Genomic DNA, 18,721 nt, shown 5'->3' with positions numbered 1-18,721 from the left:
AGCTTGGACTCGGCAACTCCACCTCCTTATTCGCGAGACCGGCTGGAGGCGGAGCTGCTTCCTCACTGGTCTTTGCCTGAACTCTCCAGCCCCGCCTGCACAACCCTCTCCAGCAGAGACAGGTGAGGAAGTACGGTTGCTAAGTCGGCAACCCTCTTCGTCAAGGTTCCTGGGGAAGGGGAAAGTTTCCCTGAAAATGTTCTTTACCATATCGTACTAGCTTCTCAGTGTACTGTCTATTCTCTTCTCGGCCCCCCTCCCCACTGCCACCATATTGGGATGTGCAAATAAATAATTAAAACATCCATCATTAATGAAAATTGCACTGTTGTGCATTTTTAACCAGTCTTTTTTTAAAAAATAAATAAATATAAGCCTCTCAACTTGTGTTATACACTTCCATGCTTGTTGGGGCATGTCTAGCCTTGAGGCCAAAAGATATTGGCAGGCATACACTTGGAGAGCCACATCTTAAACTGTCTTTGAAATGAAAGAGCTGGAGGCGACAAGAAAAAAGAGAGGGATGGAGACAAGTAAGAAGAAGCAGAATTTGAGCAGCAGCAGCTTATAATAATTATAATTATAATAATTTATTATTTATACCCCGCCCGTCTGGCTGAGTTTCCCCAGCTCGAAAGCAAAATAAAATATGGACCAACCAATCCTTTTTTTTTTTTTTTGAATTTTTTAATTTTCAATGCAGAATCATAACAAAAATTACAAACATTGAATCCAAAATAATACTATACAAACAAAAAAACCCGGGACATACAAAAAAAAAAAACAGAAAAGAAAAGGAAAAAAAACAACAAAGGAAACAAAACTATACTAAACAAAAACGAAAAAGCACACATCTACAGAAAAAAACCATATCATTACGTACATAAACACAAATTGACTTCCTTCCTTTGTTCTAAGACCTCAAAAAATTTACTCTTACTGTATTGTTGTGTCTAATTAGATCACTTCCACCTTTGTACTTTTTTTTTTTACACCATTTTTCTTTTTCTTTAACCCTGTAAAGCATCATTCATTACATACCAATATACTTACTCCAGAACAATGTTTTTTCATATACTCTTTAGCACAACCCCATTCTTTTAATAATTTCTGGTCCGATTGTCCCCTTAGGTAAGCTGTGAGTCTTGCCAGATTTATGTATTCACAAAATTTAATTTGCCAATCTTTCACTGATGGAATTTTTCTGCCTTTCCAGTTTTTAGCTATAAGCATCCTGGCAGCTGTTGTTGCATAAAGGAATACTTTCCTTTGATTTTCGGGGATATCATTTGTAATTAAACCTAAAAGGAATGCCTCCAGTTTTTTACTGAAAGATATTTTAAACATCTTTTTGAGTTCTTCATAGATTTCATTCCAGAATTGTTTAATAGGTCAGCATTCCCACCACATGTGAAACATTGTTCCTATTCCTTTTTTACATCTCCAACAGGTATTCAATTTTAATTTGTAAAATTTAGCCAATTTTACCGGAGTTAAGTACCATTGGTACACAATTTTCATAAAATTTTCTCTTATTGTATAACATGCTGTGAATTTAATATCATATTTCCATAATTTCTCCCATTGGTCCAGCCGAATTACATATCCTATATCACATGCCCATTTAATCATAACTTCTTTTACTTCTTCATCCTTTAATTCCCATTCTAATAATAAATTATACATTTTGGATATATATTTTTTTGAGTTTTGTAATAATACTTTTTGTAATTTTGATTCTTCTTTTTCAAATCCTATTACTTTATCCTGGTTGAATATTTGTGCAATTTGGTGATATTGTAACCATGTGGTACAGTATTGGGTCACCTCATCGTATGGTCTTAGTTTTAATTGGCTCTGTTCTTCTTTTAGGAGCTGCTGGTATGTTGCCATTCTTCCTATAGTATTTTTCTTTTTAACTGATATTACTTCTAGCGGTGAGACCCACAATGGGGTTTTCGGTTCTAACAACCTTCTATGTCTCACCCAGACCTTGTATAATGCATTTCTAATTACGTGGCTTAGAAATTCTTTATGGACTGCCACTTTGTTATAAATTAGATAGGCATGCCAACCATATCTTTTGTTCCATCCCTCCAAATCCAAAATGTCACTGTTATCCAATTTGATCCAATCCTTGATCCAAGTAAAGCATGCCGCATCGTAATATAGTCTCAGGTCTGGGAGTCCAAAACCTCCCCGCTCTTTTATGTCGGTTAATAATTTATGTTTGATCCGTGGCTTTTTGCCTTGCCATATAAACTTTGTTAGGTCCGTTTTCCATTTTTTAAAACAATCATCTTTACCTATTATGGGAATCATTTGAAAAAGGAACAGAAGTTTTGGTAAGATATTCATTTTAATAGCCGAGTGTTAATTTCAATCTTGTCCAAGTTTCCATTTCTCTTTTTGTTTCTTCCCAAATTTTTTTATAATTATCTTCAAACAAATTTATATTTTTCATTGTTATTTGTATTCCTAAATATTTCACTTTTTTACAATTTGTAATCCAAATTTTTCTACCAGTTCCTTTTTCTCTTGATCTCCCATGTTTTTGGAAGGGTATCAGGTTTTGCTTTGAATAAAGAAAAAATGAAACTAATGGTGGACCAACCAATCCTATGGGTCCACTTATGCTGCCACAATCTCAGTGTGATTTAGCTGGTATCCTATATACACCCAGTAAAAAAATCATTGGACAGTTCTTCTTTGGCGATCACTTGGAGCTGAGTAAGATTGTCTTCCATGAACATAGTCTTAACAGTGAGTCTGTAAGGGACTGTAGAGGCCAATTCTGGATTCCACAGTGGGGACATAGGTTTCCGAGCAGGAGTTGATCAAGGTGAGGGTTTGCCAAACATGCCTTCCTCTTAATACGTTTCTCCCTTTCATCCTGAGTTTGAGCGTCTTCAAAGCCCATGACACCTTTGGTAAAGGCTGTTCTCCAATTGAAGTGCTCGCAGGCCAGTGTTTCCCAATTGTCAGTGTTTATACTACATTTTTATAGATTTGCCTTGAGAGTCTTTAAACCTCTTTTGTTGACCCACCAGCATTACACTTTCCATTTTAAAGTTCGGAATAGAGTTGTTGCTTTCAAAGACGATAATCGGGCATCCGCGTAACATGACCAGTCCAACAAAGTTGATGTTGAAGAATCATTGCTTTGACACTGGGGATCTTTGCTTCTTCCAGTACACTGGCATTATATATCACTTGTCTTCCCAAGTGATATGTAAAAATTTTCAGAGACACTGTTGATGGAATCTTTCAAGGAGTTGGAGACAGCATTTATAAGTGGCCCATGTTTCACAATCATACAATAAGGTTGGTAGTACACTAGCATTTTGGTATTAAGCAAGCAGTTTAGTTTCCCTGCCAATGTCCTGGTCCTCAAGTACTTTGCACTTCAATTAGGAGAAAGTTGCATTCGCAGAGCTCAGGCTGTGCTGAATTTCAGCATCAATGTCGGCCATTGTGGAAAAATAGCTGCCAAGGTAGGAGAAGTGATCAACATTTTCCAACATTACACCATTAAATTGGATTTGTGGCACTGCGGAGGGGTTGTTTTGTGCTTGTTGGTGCAGCACTTTGGTTTTTTGGATGTTGAGCAATAGGCCAAGCTTTTCGTAAGCTTCTTTGAAGCTATGTAGGATGGTTTGGAGGTCATCCTCTGAGTGTGCAAACACTATGCTGTCATCAGCATACTGAAGTTCTATGACGGAAGTTATGGTAACCTTACTCTTTGCTTTCAGTCTACTCAAGTTAAAGAGTTTTCCATCTGTTCGATATATGGTTTCTACCCTGGTGGGGAATTTCCCTTCAACAGTGCAACTATGCCAGCTACGCCCCCAAACATAAATAGCAGTGTCATTACTAATTCCCACTAATTGTTGGGTGAACACAGCAAAATGCTCCTGCCCAGCAGGACAGCAGAGAGGGGGCCAATACATGCAACAGGGTACATCTTGTCACAGTGTACTACCATAAGCACCATAAACATTACTTTCAAATGTGGCACACCCAGTAAAGGCACAAATACCCAGGTCCTAGGCTGTTCATCAATTCAAGTCCCAACAGGGGTAAAGGCATGTGCTTAGATTACATGCAGGAAACACAAACAAGCAATGGGAAAGCTGTAGGAAGCAACCCAGACAACACACACACACACACACATACCCAATGCACCAACCAGAGTCCCAACTGGGAAATGGCACACTTATCAATGAATGGATCCTTTTGCAAGTGTGGATGAGAGAGCAAGAAAGATAACAGAAGTGAAGCCAAAGGGGCAAGCCCCAGGAAAAGCAAATACTGTAGAGTGTTTGGCCAGCCTTGGCTTCAATGGGAACGGGGTGCCTGGGATGGGTGGTGACCAGCCCTCCATGCCTACTACATTTATGGTGTGAGCTTCATTAACTACAAACACCAAAATTTAGGATTCCCACAAAACCTTCTGTAGGGTTTTGTAGTCATTTTGTAGAGTTTTGTAGGCAAACTCCATGTTATGTAGGACCCCTCAAACTGAGCAATTGATACGTCAAACCAGGGTTTGTAGTTAATGAAGCTCACACTCTCTCAAGCAACACCATCAACATGACCCTGTACTATGTTCTCTCCACCATACCCTCTCCCCTCGATCCTCTCATTGGCAGTGAGGACCGAGAAAAGATGGAGGCCAGCCTGAACTATGCTGAGCACTGCTTCAGCAGGTTTGTAGTTAATGAAGTTTGTGGTGTGAACTCTGTCATCCTGCCTGTGGAGCTTTAGGGCCAGCAGGAAGTTTCATCTCAGCACAGCATCAGTACTTGTGTCCCCCTCTGTAACAGTGCTTGCCAAATGTTTTCCCCCATGGACCACTTGGAACATTGCTGAATGTCTCAGCAGACCACTGAATTGTTTTTTCTGCCTGCTGTAGCAATTGTAATGTGCTGTGCTAGATGCTGTATGATTTTTAATTGTATTTTATTGCATCTTTTATTTCTTACATATCATATTTTATTACGTTACATACTGTAATACAATAAAATACAATAGAAGTAACGAGAGAGGCAATTAAAATACAATTTAAAATCAATATGAATACTTAATGCAATGCATGTGCATACTGTGGATCACCTGAACTGAGCTTGTGAACCATTGATGGTCAGTTTGGGAATCCCTGTTCTATGGGATACATTGATGCTGAGGGGAGGAAGTATTGCTTCAGCAATGGAGTTTGGCCAAGACATTGTTGACACATATGGCAAGGGAAGCGAGACAGACACCTGCAGCATTTCTGCTTTGGATTTCCCTCATACCTGTGTGAGATGCTTTGTTCTTAGGTTTATTTCCCAGGTTGGCAGCATGGCAGGTTGTGCTCTCTTTTGAGGTTCTGTTTTATTACAAAACCTCCTCTGGAGTTATCAGAGGGCTGGGGTGAGAGTGGAATCAGGAATTGTGGGATGCAAAGGATTCAGCATATGTCTGCTTCTCCCTTTCATGATCCATTAATGTTCCTATGTCCATTTTGTCCCACCACTGGTGAAGTGCTAATATTTCCACAACATTAAATGAGCATATCTCCAATGGCAGAGGTACGATGTATCCAGAAATATGCCATTTTAGTTAGTGTTGCCATACATCCTGGACAAAGGTGGAATTGACATCCAGGGGGATTTCTGAAAGGTGGTTTAAAAAACAAAAGCTCAACAACTTTGGGGTGTCCTGGTTTTTACTTTCTGACATATGGCAACCCTAGTTAGTGCAGTTTCTGCCATATCCTAAAGCTCCCTTAGCCACTGGATCTGCAGTATAGTATTGCACTCTGAGGCTACAGCCCTAAACATGTTGGGAATAAGTATCACTCAGCAGAACTTTCCTCAAATTACCGGTAGATGTGTATTGGATTGTGTGCTAATGTTCCATTCGCCCGCTAAACCTCTATGATCTCTACCATGATTATTTCATAGAATCATACAATCATTGTGTTGGAAGGGAATCCACAGGTCATCTAGTCCAACCCTGTGGAATGCAGGAATCTCAACACACAGCCCCCCATTCAGTTTGAAACTATACATCACCCTGCTTAGCTTTGCAATATGCTAGCAGTTTAGGAACCTTAATTTATCTCTTTCCTAGTTTACCTAAATCAAGCCCTGAGGGTCATCATGGGGCAACCTTGCTAAGTAGGTCAGAATCTGACCAGTGCATTTGTGGTACAACATAGGAATCATATTTACACTACCTTGAGTTCCATGGTGGTAGAGAATTGGTATATGAATAAAACAAATGGTCTTATATCAGCCCCATTGCAAAACTCAACCCTTTCATCATAAATTACATCTGGAATGTTTGTGTTGTTCAGAAATGTTTGGTTATGTGTCTGTTGATTTTAATGGCTATTTTTAAACATCTGTTTATTTCTAAACATTTTATTGTTTGTCGGGTTTGATTTACATGTTGGGGGAGGGAAGTAAATTACTGTTTTTCTTTGCATTCTCTTTACATATTAATTATATTTGTCTTTCCTCCGCAGTCTTTTATTAAAGACTGGAGACCTCTGTTTCTTACATAGGAACACAGGAAGCTGCATTGTACCAAGTCAGACTGTTGATCAATCTAGCTCACTGACTGCCAGTGGCTCTCCATGGTTAAGGGCAGGGGACTTTCCCAGCCCTACTGGGGATTGAACTTTAGACCATTTGCATGCGAAGCACATGCTCCTACACTGATTTTACAGCCATTTCCCCAATCCTTCTTGACTCCCCTTCCGTAGAATTTGTTCCATACCAAACATTTAAATAATGCCTTTGTGACATGTGTTTTCCAGTTCTTCTAAGGGATGATCTGAACAGCACCAAGTATTCAATGTTTTGCATGCACCATCAATTTCCGCAATGTAATTGTGATTTTCTTTTTATTAGCATAGTCTGCAGATAGTTGCAAGTAGGGTGGGAGCTAGCCCTTTGAAGCCCTAGATACACAAAATGAGTAACTCATCTTCCAGTATCAGTGGCAGCAAAGAACCAGGTCCTTATCAATGTTTTCTAGCCCCCTCCCAGAAACCAAAGACTCCAGATAACAAGACTTAGGTGGCTTGGAAGGGAACTGGCTGTGTCTGGATGTCAAGGACTGTGTGTTCTATGGCGAAGTGAATGGTGGGGAACAAGGAGAAAAGAACGTTGGATGCATTAGTCACTGAATAACCATCTTAACATGAAACATATACTGTACAAACATATACTGCACAATATCAAGTACAGTATAGACAATCAGCCTGGTCACACAACCAAGTATTAATACAATCTTGTATTTCTAAATATTGAATTTCAAAAATGTCTAATTACTGCCTATAAGAGCTGTTGCTTCATCTAGGGTTTTCCAGTTTTACCACTTAGTGGTATATCATCCTAATTTTCACTATAACTTAAAGCGTTTACAGGGCAGTTTGCCAATGGTAGGCATGCAAAGTGTGAAGGGGTGTGTGTAAACAGTTATAGGAATGTAGTAAAGTACTTTATATCAAACTGGTCCATCTAGTTCCCTGTTGTCCAAACCAGCCTTTCCTAACCTGGTGCCCTCCAGATGTTTTGGACTGTAACTCAAATCAGCCCAAGCCAGCACTCCTGTCTTGGCTGGGTCTGATATGAATTGTAGTCCAAAACATTTGGAAGGCACCAGGTTGGGGGAGGTTTGTCTACACTAACTAGCAGAAACTGTTCGGGATTTCAGGCAGGGGTCTTTCCCAGCCCTATCTGGGAATGCCAGAAATTAAACCTAGAATCTTCAGCATATAATGCATGTGTTCTAGCCACTGACAAGCTGGGCATGCTAGAAAAATGTGGCTTTAGAACACATTCAAAGCATGTTTTTTCCTGCAGAGAATTCTGGATACTGGGTTGCTGGGAACTTTCAATTTGTAAGGAATGAACTCTAGCGCCCAGAATTCTTGAAGGGGGGAGGTGTGCTTTAAAGATGGACTTTAAAGGTATAGTGTGTATGCAGTCTATATGTCAACCATGGCAGACACTGGTTGAACAGGAGCCTACATGCTGTGAAAAGTGGCTTTGAGGAACATATGCTTATTTTTTATACCAATTATACCTACTCTGTGTTTTATAGTTTTTAACCAACTGCTGGTCCTTCTCTGTCACATTTTATCTTTTTGAAGTCTTCAGTAAGAGATCTTGCAAAAGTACTTTGAAAACCCAAGTATACTGTATCAACTGGATCACCTTTATCCACAAATAAACTAATTTAATTCGTTCACAAGCAATGGTTATTGTGACACTTTAGCCATCACATCCGAAATATCCCAACACTATTTGTGAAGTGAGAGTTCCCTTACCCTTTGTTCGGACAACACTTTTCAGCAATCTTTGTTTTAGCTACAACATGAGCATCAGGGCACAAGGCCTTATCATCTAGAAGCAGCTTCTCATACTGTTACTTTCCTATGAGGAAAGGCTGGGAAGGATTCCCTGTCTGAAATGCTGGAGAGCTGCTGCCAGTCAGTGTAGACAATACTGAGCTAGATGGAGATAGTACTGTAGCTTAGATGGTACTGAGCATTAGAAGTCAGGTCCCTGTGTTCCCATATGGAAATAATCTCTCCCTCTCTCTCTCACTAAACACAGAAGTTTATTGGAATGCATTGAAGTACAGTACTGTTTAACTGTTTTTCAGGCCAGGAGTGCAGTAGTGCGAATACTGTTGCAGGCAACAGCATGATCAATGTACTTGTGGTGCACACAAACACAACACTCAGCAACACCCTTTGCAGCACTTTATACCAGCAGAGGACAATGACTTGCTCATGGGGCGGGGGGGGTAACACTAGTGTAGCAATACTCTTGTACCGACAAGAGACTAGTGCAGCCTTATGCCCACAGAGCAATGCTTACGAAAAGAGGAAAAGTGGATGAAGCAAAAGAGTGGAATCCTATGCTCACTCAGGGTGTGTTCCTGCCCTCAGGCTACCTGATGCAGCTTTTTGTGATGGCATAATGCTATGACTTAAAAAGAGGTGACAGGTACTCTGGTGAAAGGGCACTTGCACTAACAACAGTGAGTCAAGATTTACATCCAAGTGAAAAGAACATATTACAATGGTACCTCTAGTTACGAACTTATTTCGTTCTGGAGGTCCGTTCTTAACCTGAAACTGTTCTTAACTAGAAGCGTGCTTTCGCTAATGGGGCCTCTTGCTGCTGTTGGGCCGCTGGCACACGATTTCCGTTCTCATCCTGGGGCAAAGTTCTCAACTCAAGGTAACTCTTCCAGTTAGCGGAGTTTGTAACCTGAGGCATTTGGAACTCGAGGTACCACTGTACTAACCTATGTCTTCTCCTTTTCAGAACCCGTACACCTCTGGAATCCAAATGCAAAAACCTGCCAGGAACCCTAGAGCACAGCTGCAACTGGGACAGCAAGAACAAGGCACCCCATGCAGGTAAACCAGGGAAGGGAAAACATACAATCAAAGTGAAACACCCAGTTTATCTCAGCCCTCGAACTAGTAGAATCTTCCCTGATCATTGAAAGTAGTATTCCTTCCTTCCTTCCTTCCTTCCTTCCTTCCTTCCTTCCTTCCTTCCTCTCTCTCTCCTTCCCCATATATGTGTGTACACACATATATATATACACACATATACCTTGCCCTATAATATTGAAAGTGTTAGCTGGTTAAATATCACTCCCATACAGTGGTGCCCCGCAAGACGAACGCCTCGCAAGACGGGAAACCCGCTAGACGAAAGGGTTTTCCGTTTTGGAGGCGCTTCCCAAAACGAATTTCCCTATGGGCTTGCTTCGCAAGACAAAAATGTCTTGCGAGTTCCTGCAGGGTTTTTTCCCTCCCCCCCCTTTTCCTAAGCCCTAAGCTGCTTATCAGCTGATCCGCTGATAAGCCGCTTATCAGCTGATCCGCTAAAAGCGCTAATCCGCTAAGCTGTCAATGGGCTTGCTTCGCAAGACGAAAAAACCGCTATACGAAGAGCCTCACGGAACGGATTAATTTCGTCTTGCGAGGCACCACTGTAGTTTACATGTGATAACAGTGTCTTTTATACCGTCAATGATTCAGTATACAGGTTGTGGAAATGGAGCCCTATTGGCAATAAAACATCAAATGCAGGCAAGCTTCTATCATGGGGAGCACAACTAACTTTGCTGGTGAACACATTTCACTCTGTTGTTTTGATAGAACTGGCCAAGCACTTGTTACTCAATTTCCTTGCAGTACTGTATATGACCCAGGGCACATGGAGCAGAATAGTCAGTGGAGACAGTGTTATAGCCATTTACTCTACATGAGGTGAGGGGAGTGGGGTGGGGAGAGAATATATACTAAATCTGCTGAGGGGTGCAGGTGAACAGGAAGCATGGCAGGATAAGATGTATTAACTGTGCAAATAATCCTGGGGTAGTTGCCTGAATGAGGCTATTGGTCCTTGCAACTCTGATTGATCATTTCGCTGGCTCAGACCCATGCAAAAGAGCTAGGTATACCATCTTGGGGTTTCTTCAGTTCTGCTCTGTATGGCTGTGTTTCCTGGGTGCCATGGATGTGGGAAGAGAAGGCAGCAAGTCATGTTCTGGGCCCTGGGAAACTACGAAGTCTCATTGTAAATGTGACTGTGTTGTTAGGGAGCTGCTCCATTAAGTGAGAGGTTTGGGCTCTAGTAATGCTGCCCTCTCTTCTGCATCTCACTATTGTTGGTGGCAGATTAACTTTCGTATTACAGTGATAATTTCAGCATCTCCCTGTAGCACCAGGCTTGAGAACGTGTGACACTCCAGAAAATGCGAGAGAACTCTGCCCCTAATCCATTGCACATTGGCTGGGGCAATAGGACTTGGATTCCAGCAACATCTGGAGAGCCACAGGTTCCTCACCACTGCTGTTGCAGGATGTGAATCCATATATCCTATTCCTTCTGCAGTACTATTTACCACTTGGCTCCCATGTAGATCCTAGTGTTTATTTTATTCCTCTGAGCTTCCTATTGTTTCTGTTCTTTCTTGTCTCTTCCTTGCAAAAAGCTTGTCCCCACCCCCATACAGGGACACCAATAGATCTGTATTGTGTAGAGCATTTCAAGAGAATTTAAACTGTCATGGAGCATTATATCCACAGTGACAATCAAATCATTATCCTAGAAAACCAGTACTTTCTACATGCAAGATTCTTACCCACTGGGCTATATAGTTGTGATTAGAATGGCAATCCTGTCTGGCCTGTTTGCAGGCTGTGTGTGTTTGTGCTGCCAGGAGATTCAAACCACTTTCCACAGCTCTGGTGTTTGGGACGATAAGTGTCATATTTGCCAGCTCATTGCACCATGGTGACCTCTGCTGGAAAAGGCACTGTGGTGTATGTCTGCCCTGTTGTGAATTGTGGGGGGGGGGGTATGTGAATGCCAGATTGGATGGTATCCTGGCCCGTCGCTCTCCACTGATTGGTGCCTTCCCTACATTGCCAATATAGGGCAGTGGCAGCAAGCAAGCTCATGATTCACGAGATGCAGCAAACTACCAAGAGTGCTGTGTGAATGTCTTTTGATGTTTTTATATTGGCACATATTTCTGCAGCTATTGTGCCTCTGACATCGTTGCTAGGTATGCACAGGATGGTTACTAGGTTACATTGGCAGTAGCCCTGAAGTAGTAGCCACCAGAGTAGCAGGACCATACAGTGATCCTGCCTTGTAAAATATATATTTTCCTATGCAGAGATTATCTTCATGTAGCGTGTGAAGTGGCCCTTAGCTAACAGCTGTTGGTATTCCTATTCTCCATTAATGAGTATAGTCCCTACATTTGCAAAGGTAGTTGGTCACAGCAGCAAATGGAAAATGAGATTGTGCCATCTGGGTACTGTCTACTCGTTAGAGGGGAAAAAGCTGAGAATGTGGTGTTTTAATGGTGATGGAAGCATTACATCTTAATGTCACACACATAATTAATAAGATTAAAAGAGATAAGTATTCTAATGAAATTGCCCTCTTTAGTTTGGGACAAGCAGGATGAGAAACTCGTTATAGAAGCTGAACTAAGGTAAAACAAAGATGTCACAGGCAGCTTCACTTGGAATAGGTAGCGATGTAATCGGGCCAATGAGAAAAAGGAGCAAAGCCACAGAAACCTGTGACTCCAAAGAAGTAAGTAAGCTGCATGTAATGGGGAGTGCTTCATTTAACCCCAGCATCCTTAGTAGGTGAGAAGGCCCATAAGTAGCTGTGCCAACACTCTGGCACCCATTACCCTGATGTGACTGCTTCTGGTGGCCAACAAAACTTGCCTACGCATGTGAATTCAGTTAAGCTCAGATGAGCATTGACATCCACAAATGCATCTGCATCAACAACACATTAGGATATCTTTTCCTGGGACTGAGATGCTTGTCTTCTGCCCTGATCAAGTCCTATAAGGAAACTGATCTGGAAAGCAGCCCCACCCCTCCATTCAGAGCCTTCAGTCAATTTATAAGATGAGAAATGGAAGCTCACATCTCCCTGAAGTCTCATCCTCTGTGGAAGCCCGTGGACAGACAGGTAGTGCTTGAAAATCCTGGTGCTTGCTGCATGGAAAGAAACTCAATCAATTAAATTTATAATGGTAATAACTGAGTTTGTAGTCATGGCCAATGTCCTCTGAATACAACTATCAGTCTCTGCTAAAGATCTTACCATATAAATAAAAGGCAACAGGCAGATATGACAGACAAATTGGAGCACAAGAAAACAATGTTTTAATACTAATGGGCTAACAGCAGGCTGGCTCAGCATATCAGCTCCCTGACTATGGTCAGATTTTTAAAGCAATTCTGTTGGTGCTCTGTATGAGATAAGAAGGGGGAAAGGAAATGCTTTTATGTTAATTAATGCCAGTGCCTACTTTAATTTGGCTTTTGGAAAGTAGCACTCTTTATCATGTATACCCTATTTACTCTGTCATAGATCCATAGCATGGAGCTACCACAATTATAATCCAAATAAACGAACAGCAAAAGGGTTTTTGTGCACATTCAGTTCCTAAATATTAATAGCTTAACCATTTGAAAATTGAATAATAGAAGTAGATGGCTTTGAGGAAGAGGGAATAGTGTGGGAGCTGTTGGTTTGGCCCTGTCTCAGGTCAGCAGTAACCAAAAGCTATTGCTCTCTGATGAGTAGGTTACACATTTATAATAAATGAGGCAGTGAGTTCATCCAAATTCTTAATGAGGAAATATTCACATACTGCACTCTGGGAACAACTCTGGGCATTTCATATGGAAGATAGATGACAGCAGGGTCCAATGAGACTGATGTCCACATATTCTGAACTCCTCTTTGATTAGATTGAACTTCATTGCTTGAGTATTACAGAAATCATGTCAATGTATGTACCAGTTTCAGAGTGCATAGCTTTCCTATCTGTCCCTAGAATTTTACAGACATTCCCTTACTTATTGATGCCATTTGCAGTTTTACTTTCTCCTGTGTTCTTTTTACTTGTGCAAATGAAGCATTCTCTTTGCCACTTCACAAGTGCTGGTGATTTTCATGCACCCTGTGTTTCATTATGCCTTTCAGGTAGTTATCATTCTATTTTTTTAAAAAATAGTTTTCATTTATATACATTACAACAATTATTTAACCATAATTTTAACATTTTCAACTTCGACTTCCTTCCCCCTCTTTCTGCAACTCCTTACATATATTTTTGTCCTTTCCTGCATACTCCAAATTGCCTTAACTTATTCTTTTATTCATCTTTTCACTCACTCACCCCCACACACACACACTGCAGGTTTTTACAACAATCCTGCCAATGTCTTGATCTGTTTACAGTTTGTTTGTAAACGCTCAATAAACCATTTCCATTCCTTTCTAAAAGTTTGTTGTCTTGATTTCTTATTCTTCCAGTAAGTTTTGCCATTTCTACATACTCCATTAGTTTCTGTAGCCATTCTTCTTTAATCGGGACCTCTTCATCCTTCCACTTTTGGGCAAATAACATTCTTGCAGCTGTAGTCACATACATAAATAAATTTCTATATTGTTCAGATAGCTCTAATCCCATAATTCCCAAGAGAAAAGCTTCTGGGGTTTTTTTAACGAATGTTATCTTAAACATCTTTTTCAATTCATTATATATCATTTCCCAGTAAGCTTTAACCTTATTACAAGACCACCACATATGAAAAAGTGCCTTCTTTCTCTCTACATTTCATTTTTTTAAAAATAATTTTTATTAGTTTTCACAACAATAAACAAGAAAAAAGAAAACAAACACAACACAGAAAAAACAAATAAACATAAAACATGACTTCCCCATACCTCCTTTTCACTGCATCCTTATTCCAAAAGATTTTTTAGCAACCCTTTAATCAATTTTTCTATTGGTTCTCTTTAAGTTTCCATAAAATTATTATTTACAGCTGTAATTCTCTGTTTCTCACCCCTTAACATCTTAACAGTCCTCAATTTTGCAGCAGTTTTTAAGATATACTTTAAATTTTTTCCAGTCCTCTTCCACCGCCTCTTTCCTCTGGTCACGGATTCTGCCGGTCATCTCTGCCAGTCCCATAAATTCGGTCACCTTTGTCTGCCATTCTTCCAGAGTAGGTAGTTCTTGCGTCTTCCAATACTTTGCTAAAAGAATTCTTGCCGCTGTAGTTGCATACATAAAGAATGTCCTATCCTTCTTTGGTACCAATTGGCCCACCATGCCCATGTTCTCTCTACATTTCAAGTTTCCCATCCAAGTTATTGTTTTCAGTAATGTTTCTTATGTATGGAGATGAGATTGCTTTGTTTTGTTTCCCATCTTCTTTTGCTACATTTGTCAAAAGAAATGTTCATGAAGAAGAAGTGATTAACAGCGGACCAGGTGAGAGAGAGAGAGAGAGAGAGCGCGCGCGCATGGTTGAGTTTTTCGTCTTGCAGGTTGACACCACAGCAGAAGTGACATTGCTATTTGAATCTGTGATTTCACAGTGTTTGTGTATAAGACGCATGGTGCACATGAGTAAGCCTGATTAGTAAGGTGAGAATTGTGGTTTTAAGGTGTAAAAAAGAGAAAATACCTGGCAGCTAATAATCTAGAATAAAGAGGGGGGAAATATTCCAACAGCCTGTATTAACAGAAGCAGGGCAAGAGTGGCAGGTTAGCAAGAGAGAACAGTAACAACAGCAGCACTCTGAGCAGTTCAGCCATGGCTGTCAAAAATCAAGATGTGTTCATGATTCAGGCCTCATCATGGGACTGAAACTGCCTTGGTCGCACTGGTTGATGATCTTCGGCGGGCTAGGGACAAAGGTGAGAGCTGTTTCCTAGTTCTGCTGGATCTCTCAGCGGCGTTTGATACCATCGACCATAACATCCTTCTGGACCGTCTTGAGGGGCTGGGAGCTAGGGGCACTGTCATAGAGTGGTTCTGCTCCTTCCTCCTGGGCCGTGTTCAGAGAGTGGTGGTGGGGGATGAGTGTTCAGACCCCTGGGCTCTCACTTGTGGGGTGCCTCAGGGTTCTGTCCTCTCCCCCATGCTTTTCAACATTTACATGCAGCCGCTGGGAGAGATCATCAGGAGGTTTGGGCTGGGTGTTCATCAGTATGCGGGTGATACCCAGCTCTACCTCTCTTTTAAATCAGAACCAGTGAAGGCGGTGAAGGTCCTGTGTGAGTGTCTGGAGGCGGTTGGAGGATGGATGGCGGCTAACAGATTGAGGTTGAATCCTGACAAGACAGAAGTGCTGTTTTTGGGGGACAGGAGGCGGGCAGGTGTGGAGGATTCCCTGGTCCTGAATGGGGTAACTGTGCCCCTGAAGGACCAGGTGCGCAGCCTGGGAGTCATTTTGGACTCACAGCTGTCCATGGAGGCACAGGTCAAATCTGTGTCCAGGGCAGCTGTTTACCAGCTCCATCTGGTACGTAGGCTGAGACCCTATCTGCCTGCGGACTGTCTCGCCAGAGTAGTGCATGCTCTGGTTATCTCCCGCTTGGACTACTGCAATGCACTCTACGTGGGGCTACCTTTGAAGGTGACTCGGAAACTACAACTAATCCAGAATGCGGCAGCTAGACTGGTGACTGGGGGCGGCCGCCGAGACCATATAACACCGGTCTTGAAAGACCTACATTGGCTCCCAGTACGTTTCTGAGCACAATTCAAAGTGTTGGTGCTGACCTTTAAAGCCCTAAACGGCCTCGGTCCAGTATACCTGAAGGAGCGTCTCCACCCCCATCATTTTGCCCGGACGCTGAGGTCCAGCGCCGAGGGCCTTCTGGCGGTTCCCTCATTGCGAGAAGTAAAGCTACAGGGAACCAGGCAGAGGGCCTTCTCGGTAGTGGCGCCCGCCCTGTGGAACGCCCTTCCAGCAGATGTCAAAGCGATAAACAACTACCTGACATTCAGAAGACATCTTAAGGCAGCCCTGTTCAGGGAAGTTTTTAACGTGTGATTATTTTATTGTATTTTTGCTTTCTATGGAAGCCACCCAGAGTGGCTGGGGAGGCCCAGCCAGATGGGCGGGGTATAAATAATAAATTATGATGATGATGATGATGATGATGATGATGATGATGATGATGATGATGTCCCCCTTGTGAGACATCACCTCCCTCAGCATTCTCACTGTGTAAGGATGCCTCCACCTCAGCGATCCCTTGACTTGTACAGTCTTAAGAAGCGAACTATGAACAAGTCAGAAGTTTACAAAGAGTCCTACAAAGTAAAAGAGACCTCTCCCCACCCCACCCCACGAACTTTTTCAGAGTGGAGCTGGAGCCCCATCAATATATATACTTGCGCATGAGAAACTGAGATGCTTTTCATACACCAGAAACTCTTGTTCTTTTTAACCTATAAAACTGTGGCTTCTCAAAAGATGACTTTCTGAATACTTTGTTATATATTTGGAACTATAGGGCCATCTGTGATGTATAGAGCTGAACATATGGCAATTGTTTTAATATATCTGAAACAGAAAAATACTGAGTTGGGCAGAAACCCCAAGACCAGGAGTGGGGAACTTACATATTATGCCATATGCTTTCATGGACTAGACTCAGTTTCATACAGTAAAGCAGACTCTACTCCAGGAAAGCTTTATACTATAATAAATTTATTCATCTTAAATGCGCCACTAGACTCCCTGTTGTTTTCGCTGCAACAGGCCAATGTGGTTATCTCTTAGGAAACTACATACTTATTTATTTATTTCATTTCAGTTGTGAATCGCTTCCCTAAAACATCTTGAATCAATTTAACAATGAAAACATTACAAATAAAATAAAATAAAATCAAAATCAAATTTAAAAACAATTTCTAGTCCAATACAAATAGACTGAGATGAAAACATCCCCTTAAAATATGTGTTGGAAAAGTAAGGTTTTCAATAGGTGCTGAAAAGATACTAGAGACAGTACCTGTCTGATATGTAACAGGATGCAGTTCTAAAGGTTAGGCACTGCCACACTAAAAGCATGATGTCAACAATCTATGGAACAGACCTCCTGATGAGGAAATGTCTGCAGAAGCACCATGATAAGTTGCATATATAGGAAGTAAGATTATATTTTAGGTATATTGGTCCCAAGCTGTATAGTTACCAGCACCTTAAACTTAGCCCACTAGCTATTTGGCAGCCAGTGCAGTTCTTTTAGCAGTAGTGTAATATGATTGTGATATTCTGCCCCAGTGAGCAGTCAAGCTGCCACATTTTGTACCAGCTGCAGCTTTTGAGTCAAGCTTAGGGGCAAACCAACAGAGCACATTGCAGTATTTCATCCTAGCACATGGATGACAGCGATCAGGCTATCCTGGTCCACAAACAGCCATAGCTGCCTTACCAGCCAAAGTTAGTAAAATGTGCTCCTAGCTGGTGAGGTCACCAGTGGCTCTAGGGATGGAAACAGATCCAGGAGCACCTCCAGATTATAAATCTGCTCCTGCAGGGTGAGTATGATGCATGCAATTGACCAATTCTCCAGACTCAGAAACCACTCGCCTACAACACTTGTATCTTGCCAGGATTCAGACTGTTTGGTTCAGCCTACCACCAAGTCCATACTCCAGTCCAGGGCTTGTTAAGCCTCTCCTGATTCAGATGTTTTGGAGAAACATCTGGGCACCATCAGTGTACTGATAACACCTCACCTCAGATCCATTAATGACCATTCCTAACAGCTTAATGTTAAATAGCAATTAGCTATTTGGCATAGTGGGATAGATGTGAAATGTGTTTTCACAAATATTAGATTATTTGCGCAAAACATGTTGTTTATATGCATATATTTAAAAACTTTTTATGGCTGCAATTATAAGCCCATTTTATTTACATGGAAATTCTAGAGTTTCTTCTACATAAAGCCACAGTTCAAAACTCACCTAAATTGTAAACTGGAACAAACTCATATCTGTCAGCCTGCGTCCTCATGTACAAGATATTAATACTGATTACCTCCCTTAGTAACTGCATTGTTGTAAGTCATAAAGACAATGGGTTGTCCTCCACTAAGCCATACTCTGAGTAGACCCATTGAAATAAATAGATTGTTAACCATTTATTTTAATAGGATTATAGCCTAAATCACTAAGCATTCTATTATTAACTGTATTTAGGCACTTGGCATGAGACTGAATGCTAAATACTGTACATAAGACAAACATTATATATGCAATGGTATCTAGTCTTCTTTCAAACCATTTTTTCTAGTGAATGGGTTTTTTGTAATAGTTAAAGTCTTTCACCAG

At 41.2% G+C, this 18,721-nt stretch overlaps 2 protein-coding genes across 2 annotated transcripts in view; both read left to right on the top strand.

Annotated features, from left to right (window-relative positions):
- The first annotated feature begins 4,578 nt into the window (after positions 1 to 4,578).
- HYI (hydroxypyruvate isomerase (putative)) overlaps positions 4,579 to 18,721 on the top strand; it is a 145,309-nt gene continuing 131,166 nt past the window's right edge. Inside the window, exons 1-2 of the mRNA XM_081865598.1 lie at positions 4,579 to 4,709; positions 9,336 to 9,430. Coding sequence (XP_081721724.1) covers positions 4,594 to 4,709; positions 9,336 to 9,430 — 211 coding nt within the window. The 5' untranslated portion in view covers positions 4,579 to 4,593. The remainder of the gene's footprint in view (positions 4,710 to 9,335; positions 9,431 to 18,721) is intronic.
- Positions 15,217 to 18,721, top strand: part of MED8 (mediator complex subunit 8) — a 245,683-nt gene continuing 242,178 nt past the window's right edge. Inside the window, exon 1 of the mRNA XM_081865585.1 lies at positions 15,217 to 15,285. Coding sequence (XP_081721711.1) covers positions 15,226 to 15,285 — 60 coding nt within the window. The 5' untranslated portion in view covers positions 15,217 to 15,225. The remainder of the gene's footprint in view (positions 15,286 to 18,721) is intronic.

This window comes from Podarcis erhardii, assembly GCF_964252035.2.
Source record: "Podarcis erhardii genome assembly, chromosome: 6".
Lineage (NCBI taxonomy): Eukaryota > Metazoa > Chordata > Lepidosauria > Squamata > Lacertidae > Podarcis > Podarcis erhardii.
The sequence above is the reverse complement of the archived record's forward strand: the minus strand, read 5'-3'. Positions and strand labels throughout refer to the sequence as shown.